At 37.0% G+C, this 20,015-nt stretch overlaps 2 protein-coding genes across 3 annotated transcripts in view; one reads left to right on the top strand and one right to left on the bottom strand.

Moving 5' to 3' along the window:
- Positions 1-331: 331 nt before the first annotated feature.
- Positions 332-11,926, bottom strand: LOC138314654 (ribosome biogenesis protein WDR12 homolog). Its single transcript, XM_069255109.1, has 12 exons — positions 11,795-11,926; positions 10,832-10,917; positions 10,295-10,398; positions 9,869-9,975; positions 8,227-8,342; positions 7,818-7,975; positions 7,077-7,122; positions 6,609-6,706; positions 5,953-6,093; positions 5,111-5,216; positions 1,531-1,663; positions 332-1,229 (listed from the first exon to the last, which is right to left on the bottom strand). Exons 1-12 carry the CDS (start codon positions 11,842-11,844, stop codon positions 1,094-1,096), a joined length of 1,281 nt encoding a protein of 426 aa, XP_069111210.1. The 5' UTR covers positions 11,845-11,926; the 3' UTR covers positions 332-1,093.
- Positions 11,861-20,015, top strand: part of LOC138314653 (fatty-acid amide hydrolase 1-like) — a 23,287-nt gene continuing 15,132 nt past the window's right edge. Inside the window, exons 1-5 of one of the 2 annotated variants that reach the window (XM_069255106.1) lie at positions 11,861-11,933; positions 15,285-15,509; positions 15,741-15,854; positions 16,939-16,995; positions 18,654-18,743. In XM_069255106.1, the coding sequence (XP_069111207.1) occupies positions 15,285-15,509; positions 15,741-15,854; positions 16,939-16,995; positions 18,654-18,743 (486 nt within the window). In that variant the 5' untranslated portion in view covers positions 11,861-11,933. Of the gene's footprint in view, positions 11,934-12,772; positions 13,011-15,284; positions 15,510-15,740; positions 15,855-16,938; positions 16,996-18,653; positions 18,744-20,015 lie in introns of those variants that run through there. The other variant, XM_069255108.1, reaches the window with a different exon arrangement.

Genomic DNA, 20,015 nt, shown 5'->3' with positions numbered 1-20,015 from the left:
AGTTTATGACCCAATCCAACATTTTACTGTAAAACATTGATCCATGATAACTAAATTATACTTTGCAAACATGGCATGTGAAAGTAGGCATTTTTCAAATTTCTGGGCCCAGTTAAGGAATTCCTTAACTTAAAATTCTCCATAGGAAAGCATTACTAATTTTAAGGAAGGCTCTTTAACTTACTGGGTTTTCCTTAACTTCTGTAATGCTTTCCTATGGAGAATTTTAAGTTAAGGAACTTCTTAAAGTTAAGGAATGTTCATGAAACTGGACCAGACGCAGGTATTCTTGGGTCCTTTGATATGTTACAGATGAGCTCAGAAACCATAATAATGATTCATAGAATTTATTGGCAGTAAATCTCGTCACCGGCACACTCACCTTTCGCTCACTTTTTCATACATTGTATTCTCAACACACTCCACTGCTAGTACATGTACATTGTGTGCACTTTATGGACACAAAATGATTTTGTGAATTTCACCAAGTTCTAGATTTTCCCACTCTTTTGAGAGAAAGTTTTCATATATCTTGACATCCTTGAGTATAAAGCTCTATACAGTGGTCTTGTATATGGAGCTGATGATCAGATATATTGTTGATCTTGATTTGCTGATTTACTAACAGAAAGTCACTTCACAAAGAACTGTCCAAGCACGCTGGCAACAGGATCCACAATTCTGATATCTCCACATGTTCCGGCTGTGTCAAAACTGTGAAAACATCCAGAAAGAACATTCTGATTTCGACACATGTTCTGTGTCAAAACTGTGAAACCATCCAGAAAGAACATTATGATTACGCCACATGTTTTGTGTCAAAACTGTGAAACCATCCAGAAAGAACATTCACCACTTGCCTTCTTTTCTTGTATTTGAGTAAGTCTTTTCAATTTTAAATTGTTGTAGATTATGGAGAGATGTATTACCATCTGTTTCTGATGTCTTGTTAGATATAGGATATGGAGATGATGTCATATTAGCTACAAGTGTTGTATTTGTAGATGTAGAGTAGATGTCCCAAGCTGCTGGCTGTATACTACTTGATGTATATTGGTATATACTGGTAATCTATAATAATATCTTGTTCCTATCAGCTGCTGGCATTGTATTGGTAGATCTTAAGATGGCTGTCTGCCCCTCCAGACAACATGAGACTAGGTATTGACCAATCAACTGTAAGGATTTTTTCCTCGTGTCCTGTCATATTATACAGCGGCACTTTCGGGCTAAAACAGTCCAAAAATATTCATTTTAAATACACACTGAGAGTCATTTTAACATCAGAATATTTCATGTTTACTTGTATGTGATTAAATAATGTTATTTGTTATTGTTTTATTTTTGGATTTTTAATCAAAGCAACAGTATTGTAACTGCTGTATATGCACATATTCAACATTTAATTTCTAGCGTTTTACAATTAGTGAATTTTATCTACAAAAAACACAGGACGCTAATTAAGATAAAGTTTGGTGATGCAATCTTGTTCTGATTCTGTAGATAAATTATTAATTTTTAATTTCTCACCTTCTGGTATCCCACATCTTCATGACATTGTCATAAGACCCAGAAATAAAATGATATTCATTTTCCTTGGACCAGGATACACTAGACACCCATCCATTGTGTGATGTATAAGTACATTTTACAATCGCTCCCTCTGCAAGAGAAAAGTGTGAACATTCACATTGAATAACCGTAACTAATGATTTGGAAACCATAATAACATATAACAACCAAACTTATGTATTCATGTACATAGACAGTTTTCATATAGAGAGGAACTCGCTCTCTAATAAATAATTGGAATAATGTTGTTTTATATAGTAAACCAACTCTCTTTCCATATTTACTTTGTACCTCAATTATCAGGTATACTGAAAGGCATTTCCATTCATTTTTGAAATCCAGGAAAACTGATACATGTATTTGTGTTTAGACAAAAATTATGAATGGAATATATCCAAATATGGACGTATCAGCTTGTTTCATAACACAAAGTTGAATTATATCATTTGAGTTATTTGTCCTTAAGAGCTTGTATTAGTTACAGCCACTATTGTGTTACAGTACTAGTGTATCGACTCACTGTAGTAGATTACATCGCTACATGTTACAGGTGAAGTGTCTATGTAACACGCATTGTGATTGGCTGGAATGATCTAACAAGAGGCCCATGGGCCTTAACGGTCATCTGAGTACCTTGGCAATAATCATATAGGAAATTAATTAGATATAGTGTCATGGTTGCCATCTTCGATTGGGGATCAACCAGAGATGTAACAACACTTTGTTGGGACCATGTCAGGCTCCTTTCATACAAGTTTCAGCCAAATCGAACCAGTAGAACTTGAGAAGAAGTTCAAAATGTGTTTTCAAGATGGCAGCTGTGGCGGCCATCTTGGATTTCGGATCAACCCGAAAAATAAGAACACTTTGTCGGGACCATGTCAGGATCATTTCATGCAAGTTTCAGCCAAATCGCACTTGTAGAACTTGAGAAGAAGTTCACAATGTGATTTCAAGATGGTGGCTGTGGCGGCCATCTTGGATTTTGGATCGACCCGAAAAATAAGAACACTTTGTCGGGACCATGTCAGGATCATTTCATGCAAGTCTCAGCCAAATCGCACCGGTAGAACTTGAGAAGAAGTTCAAAATGTGTTTTCAAGATGGCGGCTGTGGCGGCCATCTTTGATTTCGGATTGACCCGAAAAATAACAACACTTTGTCGGAACCATGTCAGGATCATTTCATGCAAGTTTCAGCCAAATCGCACTAGTAGAACTTGAGATGAAGTTCAAAATGTGTTTTCAAGATGGCGGCTGTGGCGGCCATCTTGGATTTCGGATCAACCCGAAAAATAACAACACTTTGTCGGGACTATGTCAGGATCATTTCATGCAAGTTTCAGCCAAATCGCACCGGTAGAACTTGAGAAGAAGTTCAAAATGTGTTTTCAAGATGGCGGCTGTGGCGGCCATCTTTGATTTCGGATCGACCCGAAAAATAACAACACTTTGTCGGGACCATGTCAGGATCATTTCATGCAAGTTTCAGCCAAATCGCACTAGTAGAACTTGAGAAGAAGTTCAAAATGTGTTTTCAAGATGGCGGCTGTGGCGGCCATCTTGGATTTCGGATCAACCCAAAAAATAACAACACTTTGTCGGGACTATGTCAGGATCATTTCATGCAAGTTTCAGCCAAATCGCACTAGTAGAACTTGAGAAGAAGTTCAAAATGTGTTTTCAAGATGGCGGCTGTGGCGGCCATCTTGGATTTCGGATCGACCCGAAAAATAACAACACTTTGTCGGGACCATGTCAGGATCATTTTTATGCAAATTTCAGCCAAATCGCACTTGTAGAACTTGAGAAGAAGTTCAAAATGTGTTTTCAAGATGGCGGCTGTGGCGGCCATCTTGGATTTCGGATCGACCCAAAAAATAACAACACTTTGTCGGGACCATGTCAGGATCATTTCATGCAAGTCTCAGCCAAATCGCACTGGTAGAACTTGAGAAGAAGTTCAAAATGTGTTTTCAAGATGGTGGCTGTGGCGGCCATCTTGGATTTCGGATCGACCCGAAAAATAACAACACTTTGTCGGGACCATGTCAGGATCATTTCATGTAAGTTTCAGCTCAATCCCACTGGTCAAACTTGAGAAGAAGATTGAAATGTGAAAAGTTTACGGACGGCGGACGGCGCACGGCGGACGGCGGACGGCGCACGGCGCACGACGACGGACGAAGCATGATGACTATAGGTCATCCTGACCCTTCGGGTCAGATGACCTAAAAATAGAAGAGAAAAACGTGTGTGCAAAATAAAGCTGCTTTTTTTAGCCTGCCATGCTTGGTTTCATTTTCTTCTGATATTCGACGAATTTAACAACTTCTTCACTGACCTTTGTTGGTGTCATGATAGGCCGAACACGTGGAAGAAGAGGACCATGTTGTTCCTCGTACAACTTTGCGATGTTTCCGACAGGTGGATTTACAAACGTCGGCCGCTTTAGATATATTTCCATAGGACACATCATTGTACATTTTCACTACCCTTTCGCGTACTTTTAGATCGTTTCGTGGCTTTGACATGTCGACATATGATCGGTTGAGACTGCTTCTAATTTTGGCTGTGATCGACTAAACCGCTTCTAATTTTAGCGCAATTTTAGCGAGAAATTAAAATAGTAACGTAACGTTACAGATGTGCAAACACACATGTACCGGTAACTTATAATATGCACGCGTTTGCAGCTTGGCGATCGACGATTTTTAGTACTTCCACACTTTTTTTATTCAGTATAAAGTTAAAATTCAGAGTTAAATTAACATTTTAAATATACCTTACCCTAATTATGAAACTGAACAGTTATGTTTTAGCAGATACTTTCTTCTTGACCTTCATATTTATTCATTAACGGTACCAGTATTATTATGTTTAAATCAATATTATGTATTCTTCTACAGCTAGTATAACCTGATTGTGTGTTATTTCTTTCCATGTTTGATTTTTTTTTTCAATCATCTTATTTATAGACACAATCTATATATATTTACAGCAGCTATTTCAGGAAACTCTGTCAGTCAAGTTCGTCACATGTGCTAGGTGTACTACGGAAAAAAACACCCAACAGTCATGTATATTGCAGCGCGAATTCTATATATCAGCGTTATTTTTTACGGCGTAATACTTCTATTTTACAAATATTAATTTTTCAGATGTTTATCTATTTGAACATTTGTAATTGTTTCGACGTACTTACAACGTCCCGATTGCACAAATAGGGGTCATTTTAAACTGGGGTGTTTTCCCGCGGATGTACAATTAGGTTGTGTAACGTTTATTTATATACACACTTCAGCCAATCACAATGCGTGTTACATAGACACTTCACCTGTACCATGTAGCGATGTAATCTACTACAGTGAGTCGATACACTAGTACTGTAACACAATCGTGCAATCTTATGATAGAACGGCAGTAAGAGCTTGTATTAGTTACAGCCACTATCTGTCAACTGGTTTATATAGATCTTTTAGTCGCAATCAAGAGGTAAAGAGAAAATGTAATATGTCAATAAGGTTTGTATCAATTACCTGAAACCCTAGGGTCCCATAATCGTACATGTCTATCCGCTGAGGCAGTAACAAGCTGGCTGTTCAGGTTGGAGTAGGACATATCTAGGAATACTTTGGAACTTTGCTGTTTGACACATCAAAACATAATTGCTGGCAATCAATATCATTTCATAAATTTGACAGAGTGGTACATTAAAACAAAATTGAACTGTACTCTGTCAGATACAATACATGTACCATATAAAACTTGTTCTTACCAGAGATGATACACAATGCATGTTTATAAGTGGCAATGCACATTTATAAGTCCAGGCCTTCATTGCTCGACAGTTTTCAATTTTAGAAGTCCTCTTTTCTAATCAAGATACGTGTATGTAATTTGAAATATTTTGTCTCTGGAAACAACCACCTTATCTGCCATCTCAAAACAATTTACATGGGTATACACACTATGGCTTGAGATCAATTTCAAGGACTTTCACAGACTTACTTTTTTTTATCTCACTCTTTATTTACAATACACTTTATTTACAATGAAACCCTTAAATAGAGACAGTCTAATAATTTTTGTTCGACCAATGATATTAATTTATCAATCTTAACAACCAAACTATTAACTTTAATAAATCTTTCATGGAAATAGTTAACTATTAAATCAGAGCTGCTTAAAATGGAAGATGAACTTTTCAAACTGACTAAATGATGCTTGGGATACACTTTATTTTATTTAACATTGAAGTCTTTATCACAGAAACTGTATTTTCAAATAACAAATTACTGTGGTTTAGTTTTTATGGATTTTTTTTTTTTTTTTTTGTGAATTTGTGACCAATGAACCTGATAGATTTTTTCAAACTGACCAATAAAGACTTCTGTTTGGCCTCCTTCATGTCCCATAGTCGGATGGTGTGATCCCAGGACACGGTACAGATTGTCTGTTCATCCAGCCAATCTATTCCAGAGATACCTTCAGTATGGCCCTCTAGTGTCAGCATCGGAACCTACAACACAAATCATTGAGGAAATAATAACCTCTTTGATACCTTCTCTAAATGTCCACTAAATTTTTTTGCTACATAACTACAGTTTAAGATGCTCCACCGCTGACAAATGGTGTTTTTTTACTATCAAAAACAGGATCAGACGATTTGATATTTTTCTTCAGTTACAAAAGTTACTTACTTTACACCATTACCACCATTGAAAAGTTTAAAGTTCTAATTATAATTCAAGTTAAAAATATGAAAAACAATTATTTGCATCCCGAAAAAATTCCTTGGCACTATATCCTATATGGAATGAAGTATTGATTGCGCATGCACCAAAGGCAAAAGAAATTATTTCATACCCGGTATATTTTTTTGTGTTAATTAGACATATATATACACAATTTAACACAAATTATTGTTCAAATGAAGAATATCATTTATGCTCTGTCGGCGGTGGAGCATCTTTAACAATTGGCAGTTTATCCTTATCTTATCATCCTTGTAGTGCACATTTAAATCCTACATACCCGCGTCTGACGAGATTTGCCTCCAGTTTTCTTTTTCTTTTTTGGTCTTTCTTCATTTTCATCTTCATCATCATCCACGTCACCTGTGCTTGTCAGTTCTAGAAACAATAAGATATAAAGTGTACCAGGTAAGTAGTAAGCTTTGTCCATTTTGAGGATGTTGATGAAAATTAATTGGTTGTTGGTTATAACAACGCAACAGGTACTGAGCGATACATCACATCATTTGAGGAAGACCAGGTCAATAGAATACACCTGATAAGAAATATCGATTTTTGTCACATATGACATAAAACAGTTTATAAGTGAATACATGTAATGCTTTCAAACTAGAAAGGTTGACATTTTACAAGAGCTGTTTAGAAAAAGTGAAAATTTAAGACCTTAATTCCATACTTATGAAATCAACATCTTTCTTTCACAATCTGAGCACTTAAATACAAGTGCCTATGTCCTTGTTCTACTTACCAGCTGACCACAGTTTCAACATCTGGTCCCAGGAACCACTACAAAACTAAACACATTATAAAGTCAATGAGTGAATTCTCCAATAGCCTGACAACATCGCAACTTTGTATTAAAATCCGAAGTCATTAAAAATGTATAGGAAATATGGTAAGCTTGAAAACAAAAGGCCCACAGGGCCTATATTGCTCACCTGGTTTGTAATACCAAGTAATGTTCTGAATACAAGTTTGTTGTTTCTTTTCTGAAGGAATTTGAATATTTACCTCTAATTCCCCTATTGGACCCCATACCTTCAGCCCCCAGGGGGTCAGAGCCAAAACTTATACAAGTTCTGTTCCCCTTCTCCCAAGGATGTTTGTGGCCAAATTTGGTTACAATCCATGCAGAACTCTAGGAAAAGTAGCGATTGATTGGATTTACCTCTATTTCCCCTATTGGGCCCACCCCCTCCTGCCCCCAGGAGGTCAGAGCCAAAATTTATACAAGTTGTGTTCCCCTTCTCCCAAGGGTGTTTGTGGTCAAATTTGTTTACAATCCATGCAGAACTCTCCGACTAGATATAAAGTTATCAAATCACCATGAAGTGCTTAGCAATTTATTTTTCTACATTATTGACATGTGGTCCAGATATATATTTTTTAAATCTAGGAAGGAGACTAAAATGAAATAATTATAATGATGTTATAATTATAAATATATATTGTATAATTTATACAATATTTTAGAAACCAACACTTTTACCATGGTTTTGGAGGAGTTGACAGCAAGACAGTCCACACTACCCGCATGCCCCCGACAAGAGTTGATGCAGTCCACTTCATTTGTTTCTCTGTTCCAAGACCATAACAGTATCGTCTGGTCATGTGACCCTGATATAAAGCTGCTGATTGGTCCATCATCTTTAGGGAAAAAGAATATTGTATATGTTAGCTAGTTTATGTTGAAAACTGATAAAATATTCCCACAAAATATGCTTCACAGAATTGTGAAAATAAAGAAATTTAAAGGGTTGTCCCCAAGACTTTGACTTTAAATACGCTAAATAGCCTTTATTTCATGTTATAATCCACTTACCATTCATGTCTTTTCTATAAATTTCCACTAGAATACCCTGACTTAATTATTTGTTCACTTGACAGCTTTGACCTACCTATGTTGATCCATTCAACAGCTTTGACAGGTGAAGTGTGCCCTGGGATTGTCATCTTCTCTTCTCCCGTCACAGTCCAAATATGGATAGTGTTGTCATAGCAACCTGATAGTATCCTGTATACAAAACACAAGATACATGTATTTAATTATGATTCAACAATTTAAGGGAAATATCGGTTATTGATGAGGAAAAAGAAGATATAATCCTGTGTCATTCCCATAGAGATGAGTAGGAATGGATTTACCATGGCTTTATGAGATTTAAACAAGAGGCCCAGAGGGCCTGTATCGCTCACCTGGTTTTTTGTTAGTAATTATCACAAGACTCTGACAATTAGAAAAATAAGCAAAATTGACTCTAAGGCCCCGTAATTTATATGAAAGTAGTAGCCTAATTGACCTTTTTGACCTCGCATCTAAATTGACTCTAAGGCCCCGGGGGTCAGCCCTATCATTTGTACAATTTCAAATCCCAACCCTATAAGGATGCTACCATTGCATTATAAGTGCTCTTCCATTCTTTGTTGCAGAGAAGAAGTCGTTTATATGGAAATAGCTAAATTAACCCCTTTTGACCCCACCTTTCAGGCCCCTGGGGGGTCAGCCCCATCATTTGCAAAATTTTGAATCCAAACCCTAAAAGGATGTAACCATTGCATTATGAGCGTAATCCCATGTTAAGTTGCAGAGAAAAAGTCATTTATATGGAAATTGACCACTTTTGACCCCGCCCCTCAGGCCCCCGGGGGTCAGCCCTATCATTTGCACAATTTGGAATCCCCACCCTATAAGGATGCTACCATTGCATTAATTATGGGTGCTATCCTATGCTTGGTTTCAGAGAAGAAGTCATTTATATGGAAATAGCCAAATTGACCCCTTTTGACTCCGCCCCTCAGGCCCCCCCGGGGTCAGCCCCATCATTTGTACAATTTTGAATCCCCACCCTATAACGATACTACCATTGCATTATGAGTGCTATTCCATGCTTAGTTTCAGAGAAGAAGTCGTTTATATGGAAATAGCCAAATTGACCCCTTTTGACCCTGCCCCTCAGGCCCCAAGGGGGTCAGCCCCATCATTTGTACAATTTTGAAACCCCACCCTATAAGGATGCTACCATTGCATTATGGGTGCTATCCCATGCTTGGTTTCAGAGAAGAAGTCGTTTATATGGAAATAGCCAAATTGACCCCTTTTGGCCCCACCCCTCAGGCCCCCGGGGGATCAGCCCCATCATTTGTACAATTTTCAGTTAGTAGCCCATAAGGATGCTTCGAATCAAATTTTGTTAAAACCCGACCAGTGGTTATGGAGAAGAAGTTGATTGTTGACGGACGCCGGACGCCGGTCGCCGGACGCTGCGGTATCCCATAAGCTCACCTCGGTCCTTTGGACCAGGTGAGCTAAAAAATGATCTGCTGTTTGCATGTTACATACCGTAAGTAAAATAAATCTGGCTAGTGGCTAGTGGTCAGTGGACATTTAATTAAAACTATGACAAGTGTTTCAAATAAGTCTTTCAAAATAGAAAACAAGCCTTTCAAAATGGAAATGTTAACAGACTAATTTCATAAAATCTTTAGATAAAATCTGTAATCATATTAATTTATTAGGTCTATGGTATTTGGTAGACATACCAGTTTTTACCGCCCCGGATACAGCTCACCCAGTCGTTGTGTAGTAAGGTATCCTCAGGTTTTGGAGCTGGGTGGCGTTCCACATACTCAATGTCAGTGATTTCTTCCTGCACACAAACACCAAAGGTTACTGACTTTTGGCTTTTTTTGAAGAAATTAAGGTGGGCATTTTGTTTTACATCTTAATTACATCTATACAGTCCTTAAAGATGCTCAAGATTTTACTAGTGGAGTCAGTTGTCTGAAAAGAAAACCAACTTACTCTTATAAACTCTTATAATGTACTACATGGCCACTTCATGGTAAATGTCTAGGCCTCAAACTCACACCTTTCCCACTGAAGTTTAATTTTTTAAAAATACAATTGAAAACAAGTTGCTAACTAACCTTTCAAATGAAAAATAAGAAAGAAAAGAAAAATTGTACCGTAGAATGGGCTTTTGATTCAAGATGTTTGCTGAGTGTGATTCGTAAAAATTCGCCATCAATGAGAAAATCAAAGTCCACACTCCCTGCTTCTCCACTTCCATCTGTAACATTTACAAAAGGAAACATTGCTATTCCCGAAAAATATCCTTTACTAGTATTCATATCTGTACTAATTTCCCTTTCATAGCTATTAGTCATATTTTGGTATTACAATATCATCATTTCACATACTTTTTTAAATTTGCTCATTAATATTTCTGCACTATAATATCCCTGCATGATACCAGGAAAAGAATTAATTATAACTTTTCTGGGTGAAAATTCTGACACTGTTGTACTCTATTTGCACTTGGTATTTTTGTATGTTATTATATTACTACCTAGTTTGCAACTTTGCAAACCTTAGGTCACAAGTAACCTTATTTATTTTCTATATTTATAACTTTACACTGATTGAAAACCAAGATCAGTGACTTACAATCAATATAAATCCACAAGAGCAGACAACTCTGTTGCTACAAAGAACTAAAATACCTTGTATGATACTGTTGATGAGGGCACTAAGCTCTTTTGTTCCAACATCAATGGGTACAGAGAATGGAGTAGATGGCACGCTATACCTGCAACCATGAAAATCATAAATAGAAGAAATAATCTATCCCCGATCTTACTGCTAGCGATCATATGTGCCTACTAGAGTCACAACTACGCCAGTATGGAAGGCTGCATCCTCTATACTACAGGGGTTACTATCACTGATGTTTATATATATACTTAGGCTATCTCATTTAAAACTGGAGGCAACAAAGTCAACACAGGTAATTTGATCCTTCGAATTGATGTACATCAAAAGAATCAAATAGTCAAAAAGTCTCTGTAGGTCTATGATTGGTCTTTTTTTTCCTCTCTCCTGAACTGCGTGGAAATCTTTCGACTCTACCGACTGAGCCAAAGATGCATGCTCCATCAGCTGTGTGACAGAGACGGTATTTAACATCGTACAAGCCACACCAATCCGTTCCTTTTACACGTCAATGATAGTAACCCCTGGAGTATTGAGGATGATACTCCACTGCCCCAATTAAAATACTACCTGCACAGAGGAACAGTCGCCCTTCAAAGAGGTGACCAACTGCTTATACTCATATTGCCATCACTTGGGAGCATATGACACAACATTATTTACATTTCTGAAGTACTGTCAGGTTGGGCACATGTAAGTGTATTGCTATTATAGCAATAAAATAGCATTTAGTATATGTATATTATAATTTATTGCTAGATATCGCTAAAATAGCAATAAATGTACATGTGCCCAAACTGTGCACATGTTCAATAAACAGATAAATATATTACAGTAAATAATGATTTACATGTCCATGATCTGGTAAAATGTAACAATATTAAAACAAATTATAAGCTAATAAACAAAAATATCATGGCTTATTAACATAAATATCAACAAAACATATTCTATTATGTCAGTATCATACATACGATGATTTGGTGAAAAACCTAACTTGCACGTGTGGTGTGTTAGCCGCCATTTTGTAATTTCGGAATTCCTCGGACGTTATCCACTTGTTACCACCGGGTTGGAGCTCGAGAAAACAGCTCCCGACGTTGTTGTCCAAAGGTTGTAATTTGAAACTCTATTCAATACCTATCATATGATTATCTTCGTGAAAATTGTTAAGCAGTAACATGCTTATTGAGGCTGTTGGGTCTCACTGCTTTGCAATTACGCACATAGGCTAATTTCCAACTTAGACTGTCAACTGCATGTGGGTGTAACGTAACCCACGTTATATCCTCATTACAAACACGCAGAACAATAACACGTTTAATTTTATTTTATAAAATCATACACAATCATGTGGCAATAAACTATAGATCTAGTCAAATTCTTAATCTGACAGACTACAGGACCAGACAATCACACCCATTCACATATAGCTACTGTTGTAGCGGAAAAGATATCGCCTTCTGACTGACTTTTCAGTCAGTCAGTCAGGTGATATCTTTTCCGCTACAACAGTAGCTAATTCACATATAGACATATAGCTGCCACCAAGGACATATTCAAACACTCAGTTTTTCCACACACAATTAAACAATGGAACATCCTACTGGTGGCTAGCCTCCAGCATAAAGCACTACACTAGATGTCTTCAAGTCACATATCCTAAAAACAGAACTTGAGGACCTACTAAACCCCACTCCCTAAAATTATATCATATTTTTATCTTATAACTATACACTTAAAAAATAAAATAAAAAATAACATGCACCTTCACAATCACTGTAAATAACTTCACTCTTTTTTTTCACAATCACTCCTCTGCCAATCCGAACAACGCACAATATAATCATCGGCATCAATGGAATTGTGTCTATAAGATGAAAAGAAGGTAGTCATGCAACTCTGATGTAGCCTACTGTACTCATGCAGCGACTGTCATTATATTGCTGGTCACCTACATCGCGAGACTAAATTTTCTAAATTTATGTGTTGGTTCGCTCAATTATGCATAAATATCATTCAGACACCAGAGTGATATGTAAAATCCTAACTGGTGCAACACCAGGAGAGGAGAAAATGTAGCGGCCAGACCGGGATTCGAACTCGGGACCCTCAGAACACTAGCCGAGTGCTCTACCGACTGAGCTACCTGGTCACTGATGATCGAGACAGTCCAATCCCGCCACACTGGTATGATAAAAGTTGATTGACATAATTTTAAGTGGTTCATTTGAAATTGAGCCAACTGGTTCTGTTTCCAGTTTTATAAGGTATGCTAAAGCCTTTGTAAACAGAGTGGGGCGATCAATGTAGTTTGAACCTAGTGTTAATACGGTCTCTGTCTGACTCAGCTTAAAGCGCATGGTAATTCTTTGGCTCAGTCTATCGGTAGAGCTGTAGCTTTTCACACCCCAGAGACCTGGGTTTGATTCCTGGTTGGGGTACCTGGCAGGAATAAGTATTTATTCTTTTCTTATAGAGACATTTGCGCCCAACTAAATAACCAATGGGAGGTGGTTGGAGATCACGGGTTGAGATTAAAGAAATCCAGATAGAAACGGATGACAAGTGTAGAAGTTGATCGTTATGGTTTGCACATATATATAAATTGTTAAATAAGGTCTTGCTGTCATTCAGCTGACGGAGCATTGCTTCTTTGGCTCATGCTGTAAAACTCCAATGATTGATCATCGTTAGATGACCATCTGGGGGTAAATTGCAATCTCTCCCACCATTTCACCTCTGTAAACGGCCCAGCGAAATTTCAAGATTCTTGAAAAACAAATTTCGGACGCATACTTAATTCTTTAATACATATTGTAAGTTTCCTTATCATTTTCATGTAAACGACTGTCAGCTCTGACATTATATAATTTGATCACTCGTTATCAAACCAAACAATAAAATATTCTGTTGCGGATACACTAGATTTACTTGTAGGTAAAAAGTCATGATTTGCATACAACGCCCGCCGTTTCAAAAACAATCGGTGTGACGTCGTATATAAGAAGGCGCTATGTATTAAACAGTCGTCATGACGAAACATTCTGTGACTCGAGGTAAACGGATGACCAGTCTGTGAGCCGTTGACAGAGGTGAAAGTGGGGACTGCAATGAATCCAGAGATTGGGTAATTTGATGGTAGCATCCCCTCCACCACTTATATATAGAGAGAATACATGGTTAGTATCTTACAATACAAGGTTTATTTTGGTGCGAGACTTAGAAAAGCCTTTCCGTGTCAAGAACCAAAATAAACCTTGTATTGTAAGATACTTACCGTGTATTCTGTTTATCCTGCAACCATTATGACATTCAAAACAAATTTAAATTGCCAGTTATTTACTTGGATTTGCTTGAATCGGGACACTTCTTTAATGCGGAGGAAAAGATTCATTGTGTAATATCACTGAAACAATATAAAAGTACTCAAAAAACATCTAAAAATTACTTTACAATACAAACCTTTGCCATGAGCCAAGAAAAAGACGACACCACCATACAAGATTTTCGATATCGTAAAAATGACGTCATTCCAGTGAATCTGACGTCACTTTTCACCCGGATTGAATGACGTTTCATTCACCAGAAGATTTAAATTAAGGTTAAGTTAGAAAAAGTTCCATCAGATATGGAACAAATTCACGTGATCGACCTAGGATAAATCATTTTGTATTGACGGATAAAGCACAAGTTTATCCGGCAGTAGTTATCCGTCAGTATGTGGGGCAGTTGCAGGATAAATTGTAGGCAGGTCAATCTCTGTTGTTCTACATTGACGTCTGCTCTGAAGTGATGTTAAAGCTTCCTCAAGCATCAAGCATTCCTTCTTCCCTGGTCTTTTAGTTGTTGGTAATGAATCTGGCTACAAGTCTTTGCATTCCTTCAAGTTTGTCAATGTCTTTTTTGATATATTACAGGGTCTCAAATATTTCACTATATTCAAGAATGGAACACACTTGTGAGATATATGCTGTTTTCTTGCAGACAGCTGGGTAGCGTTTCAGGTTCCGCTTTAGAAAGCCTGATATTGAGCTAGCATTTTTTGCAATTTTTAGCTCACCTGGTCCAAAGGGCCTATCAACATTTCTTTTAAATCACTACTATTCATAATGGAAATAGAGGTTAATTTTTTAAATTGCTTCTAGTCATAGAGTTCTGCATGGATTGTAACCAAATTTGACCTGAAACATCCTCTGGGGAAGGGGAACAGAGTGTTTACAAGTTTTGGCTCTGACCTCCCAAAGGCAAAAGGGGCAGGGCCCTATAAGGGAAATAGGGGTAAATCCTTTAAATCACTACTCGTCATAGAGTTCTACATGGATTGTAAACAAATTTGGCCAGAACATTTGGCTCCCGGAGGCAGAAGGATCCCCCCCACGTCTGAAATAACAGTCCTAACGTTCCAACACAACACATTCCCTTAATTAATCTGAAAGATAAAAACATTCTTTCTTTTTGTAGATGGACAAATTTAAACTAAACTGGCCGAGCTGCAGGTTTGAGGTACCAGAACCAATAAGGAAGAATGTGTCGTTTGTTTTGTCAGTGACAACCACTTGTGTAATAGGAGCTGTTATTATAAGAAAGTTCACAAAGTCAAGGAAACTCAATCGCATCCTAAAGGATAAGCGGGATTCCTGTAGGGAGGCATGTAAGAAGCTAGCTGAACATCTGGAGCTAAATGGGGTAAGATCCACACCGGTACATGTAGTTTTCTAAAGGTTGATTAAGTTCAAATTTTGTATTGTATTTGCAATATTGATTAAATATGCTAAAAAGTATAGCATAGTCACCTCATATTAGCAATGTGATATTAGGTGTTAAACATGATTTGTGTGGAATGTAATTGGAGGTATGTTAAGAACTATTAATATGTTGTATATTTATACAGGTGTTTATTGAATATTTGTTATGTAGTTGACACTAGCGGAGAGGAATGCCATCCTAGAGCTATCGTTTGAGGACCTAAGACAGAAGCTACAGGATGAGGAACTCCAGTGTATTGATGTGCTGCATGCCTACCAATCAAAGGTAACAAGTTAGTCATGTGATCTGTAATAGGTAACATGGTAGCCATGTGACATTTCTATGGTAACATTTGGGTGATATGGTCTGACCATGGTAACAGATCTTTAGTCTTTGATTTATCTAAACTAACAATCAGTCGAAATGGTAACATTTGGTCATGTGATCTATCCATTGTTTTGGCTGGTCATTTGACTAATTGGTGCGGTTGGTCTGTGAACCCTATGTTTCGATTGTAAAGTATCATATTTGAATTTTTAGCTCGCCTATTCGAAGAATAGGGGGAGCTAATGTTGTCACCCCGGCGTCGGCGTCAGCGTTGGCGTCCCATTTCACGTTAAAGTTTTTGAGCAAGTTTCTGTTTCGTCAATTGTTTAAGCTTAAGTCATCATAAATGTTTATGATTTTATTTTCCTAATGTGTATGGATGCTGAACATGATAATACAACCAATTTGGGGCCCCTTTAGGTTTTTTTTGAGTCTGATAATTTGTCATATTTCCATGTTAAAGTTTTTGAGCAAGTTTCTATTTTGTCAATTGTTTAAGCATAAGTCATCATAAATGTTTATGATTTTATTATCCTAATGTGTATGGATGCTGAACGTGATAATACAACCAATTTGGGGCCCTTTAGGGGGTTTTTGAGTCTGTTATTTTGTCATATATCCATGTTTAAATAGTAAATACCTGAACATCAACTTCTTCTGAATAGGCGAGCTTTGCTGTTCTCCAACAGCTCTTGTTACTTTTGTTTTTAGTCATATGTTTTCCCCTTTTAGCTATTAAAGTACATCTAAAATGTATCTATATCATATTGTAAATTAACCTATTTTGGTGTATGATTAACTTTGGCATTTTTCGCTGATGATTGGAAATTACCAAAATTTATCACTGCAAAGATGTTTTAGGCATAGTCATACTGTGTGTTACAGTTGCAGATTTGTACCAGTTGTATTGATGCCATGAAAGTATTATAAGTGTTATAATTAATGGACTGTTTTATGTGTACATATCATATGACTAAAGGAATGCTGCTGTATTTAATGGTACATATACATGCTAAACATGTTTGCTTATGATTATTTCTAGGCAATTCAAGTTAATGAACACCTAAACTGTATTGTTGAGCCAATATGGGAAGCAGAGGTATGTAAACTGTATGAAATAAAAAGAATGTTTAGTGCATCTTTTACTACTTAAGTGCTTTTATATGCAAATAGTACCTTTAAATATTAAGTTGGCATAAAAATTGACTTCTCTAGTTGTATACAGTTTATAAAATTTCAGTAAAGCATTAATGGTAAAATTCACAGCTGATATTGGTATTTGCAGGCATGAAAATTGACTTCTCTAGCTGTATACAGTTTATAAAATTTCAGTAAAGCATTAATGATAAAACTCACAGCTGATGTTGGTATTTGCAGGCATGAAAATTGACTTCTCTAGCTGTATACAGTTTATAAAATTTTAGTAAAGCATTAATGGTAAAGTTCACAGCTGATGTTGGTATTTGCAGGCATGAAAATTGACTTCTCTAGCTGTATACAGTTTATAAAATTTTAGTAAAGCATTAATGGTAAAGTTCACAGCTGATGTTGGTATTTGCAGGCATGAAAATTGACTTCTCTAGCTGTATACAGTTTATAAAATTTTAGTAAAGCATTAATGGTAAAGTTCACAGCTGATGTTGGTATTTGCAGGCATGAAAATTGACTTCTCTAGCTGTATACAGTTTATAAAATTTCAGTAAAGCATTAATGGTAAAGTTCACAGCTGATGTTGGTATTTGCAGGCATGAAAATTGACTTCTCTAGCTGTATACAGTTTATGAAATTTCAGTAAAGCATTAATGGTAAAGTTCACAGCTGATGTTGGTATTTGCAGGCATGAAAATTGACTTCTCTAGCTCTATACAGTTTATGAAATTTCAGTAAAGCATTAATGGTAAAGTTCACAGCTGATGTTGGTATTTACAGGCATGAAAATTGACTTCTCTAGCTGTATACAGTTTATGAAATTTCAGTAAAGCATTAATGGTAAAGTTCACAGCTGATGTTGGTATTTGCAGGCATGAAAATTGACTTCTCTAGCTGTATACAGTTTATGAAATTTCAGTAAAGCATTAATGGTAAAGTTCACAGCTGATGTTGGTATTTGCAGGCATGAAAATTGACTTCTCTAGCTCTATACAGTTTATGAAATTTCAGTAAAGCATTAATGGTAAAGTTCACAGCTGATGTTGGTATTTGCAGGCATGAAAATTGACTTCTCTAGCTCTATACAGTTTATGAAATTTTAGTAAAGCATTAATGGTAAAGTTCACAGCTGATGTTGGTATTTGCAGGCATGAAAATTGACTTCTCTAGCTGTATACAGTTTATAAAATTTCAGTAAAGCATTAATGGTAAAGTTCACAGCTGATGTTGGTATTTGCAGGCATGAAAATTGACTTCTCTAGCTGTATACAGTTTATACAATTTCAGTAAAGCATTAATGGTAAAGTTCACAGCTGATGTTGGTATTTGCAGGCATGAAAATTGACTTCTCTAGCTGTATACAGTTTATAAAATTTCAGTAAAGCATTAATGGTAAAGTTCACAGCTGATGTTGGTATTTGCAGGCATGAAAATTGACTTCTCTAGCTGTATACAGTTTATAAAATTTCAGTAAAGCATTAATGGTAAAGTTCACAGCTGATGTTGGTATTTACAGGCATGAAAATTGACTTCTCTAGCTGTATACAGTTTATGAAATTTCAGTAAAGCATTAATGGTAAAGTTCACAGCTGATGTTGGTATTTGCAGGCCTTAGCGCTGGAGAGGGACATGAGTACCGGGAGGAAAGGGCCACTTCATGGGATCCCTATTAGTGTGAAGGAGAACTACTTTTTAGAGGTAGGAAAAGCTAGTATCATGTAGGTCATACATGTCAGAGTGAAGGTCATTTGTGTCAATGTCATGTATATTTGGTCAATCTATGTCAGAGTTAAGGTCATGTGTGTCAATGTCATGTATAGCAGGAAAGCAGGGTATATGTCATGCATGTCAGATTGAAGGTCATGTGTGTCATTGTCATGTAAAGCAGGGTGTATGTCATGCATGTCAGAGTCAAGGTCATGTGTGTCATGTCATGTACAGTAGTGTAGGTGTGTATGTCATGTCATAGTGAATGTCATGTGTGTCATGTCATGTTAGTAGGGTGTATGTCATTGAAGGTCATGTGTGTCATGTATTTCATGTATAGTAGGGTGTATGTCATGCATGTCAGAGTGAAGGTCATGTGTGTCATTGTCATGTATAGTAGGGTGTATGTCATGCATGTCAGAGTGAAGGTCATGTGTGTCATGTCATGTACAGTAGGGTGTATGTCATAGTAGGGTGTATGTGTGTCATACATGTCATAGTGTGAAGGTCATGTGTGTCATTGTCATGTATAGTAGGGTGTATGTCATGCATGTCAGAGTGAAGGTCATGTGTGTCATTGTCATGTATAGTAGGGTGTATGTCATGCATGTCAGAGTGAAGGTCATGTGTGTCATGTCATGTCATGTATAGTAGGGTGTATGTCATGCATGTCAGAGTCAAGGTCATGTGTGTCATGTCATGTACAGTAGGGTGTATGTCATAGTGAATGTCATGTGTGTCATTGTCATGTATAGTAGGGTGTATGTCATGCATGTCAGAGTGAAGGTCATGTGTGTCATGTCATGTATAGTAGGGTGTATGTCAGAGTGAAGGTCATGTGTGTCATTGTCATGTATAGTAGGGTGTATGTCATAGTGAAGGTCATGTGTGTCATTGTCATGTATAGTAGGGTGTATGTCATGGTCATGTGTGTCATTGTCATGTATAGTAGGGTGTATGTCATAGTGAAGGTCATGTGTGTCATTGTCATGTATAGTAGGGTGTATGTCATGCATGTCAGAGTGAAGGTCATGTGTGTCATTGTCATGTATAGTAGGGTGTATGTCATAGTGCATCCTCGATACTCCAGGGGTTCCGATCACTTACGATCTCTACACCCCTGGACTATCTCATAGTAAAACTGAAGGCAACAGAACAGAACAGGTAATTTAGTCGTTTGATGTACATCAAAAGAGCCTTATAACGGTACATTGTGGTTGACTGTGTGGCTTTGAAGTTGGGCGTCGCTCTCTCTGTAGTCTT

The sequence above is a fragment of the Argopecten irradians genome, chromosome 2 (assembly GCF_041381155.1).
Source record: "Argopecten irradians isolate NY chromosome 2, Ai_NY, whole genome shotgun sequence".
Lineage (NCBI taxonomy): Eukaryota > Metazoa > Mollusca > Bivalvia > Pectinida > Pectinidae > Argopecten > Argopecten irradians.
This window is presented reverse-complemented; position numbering and strand designations above follow the sequence as displayed.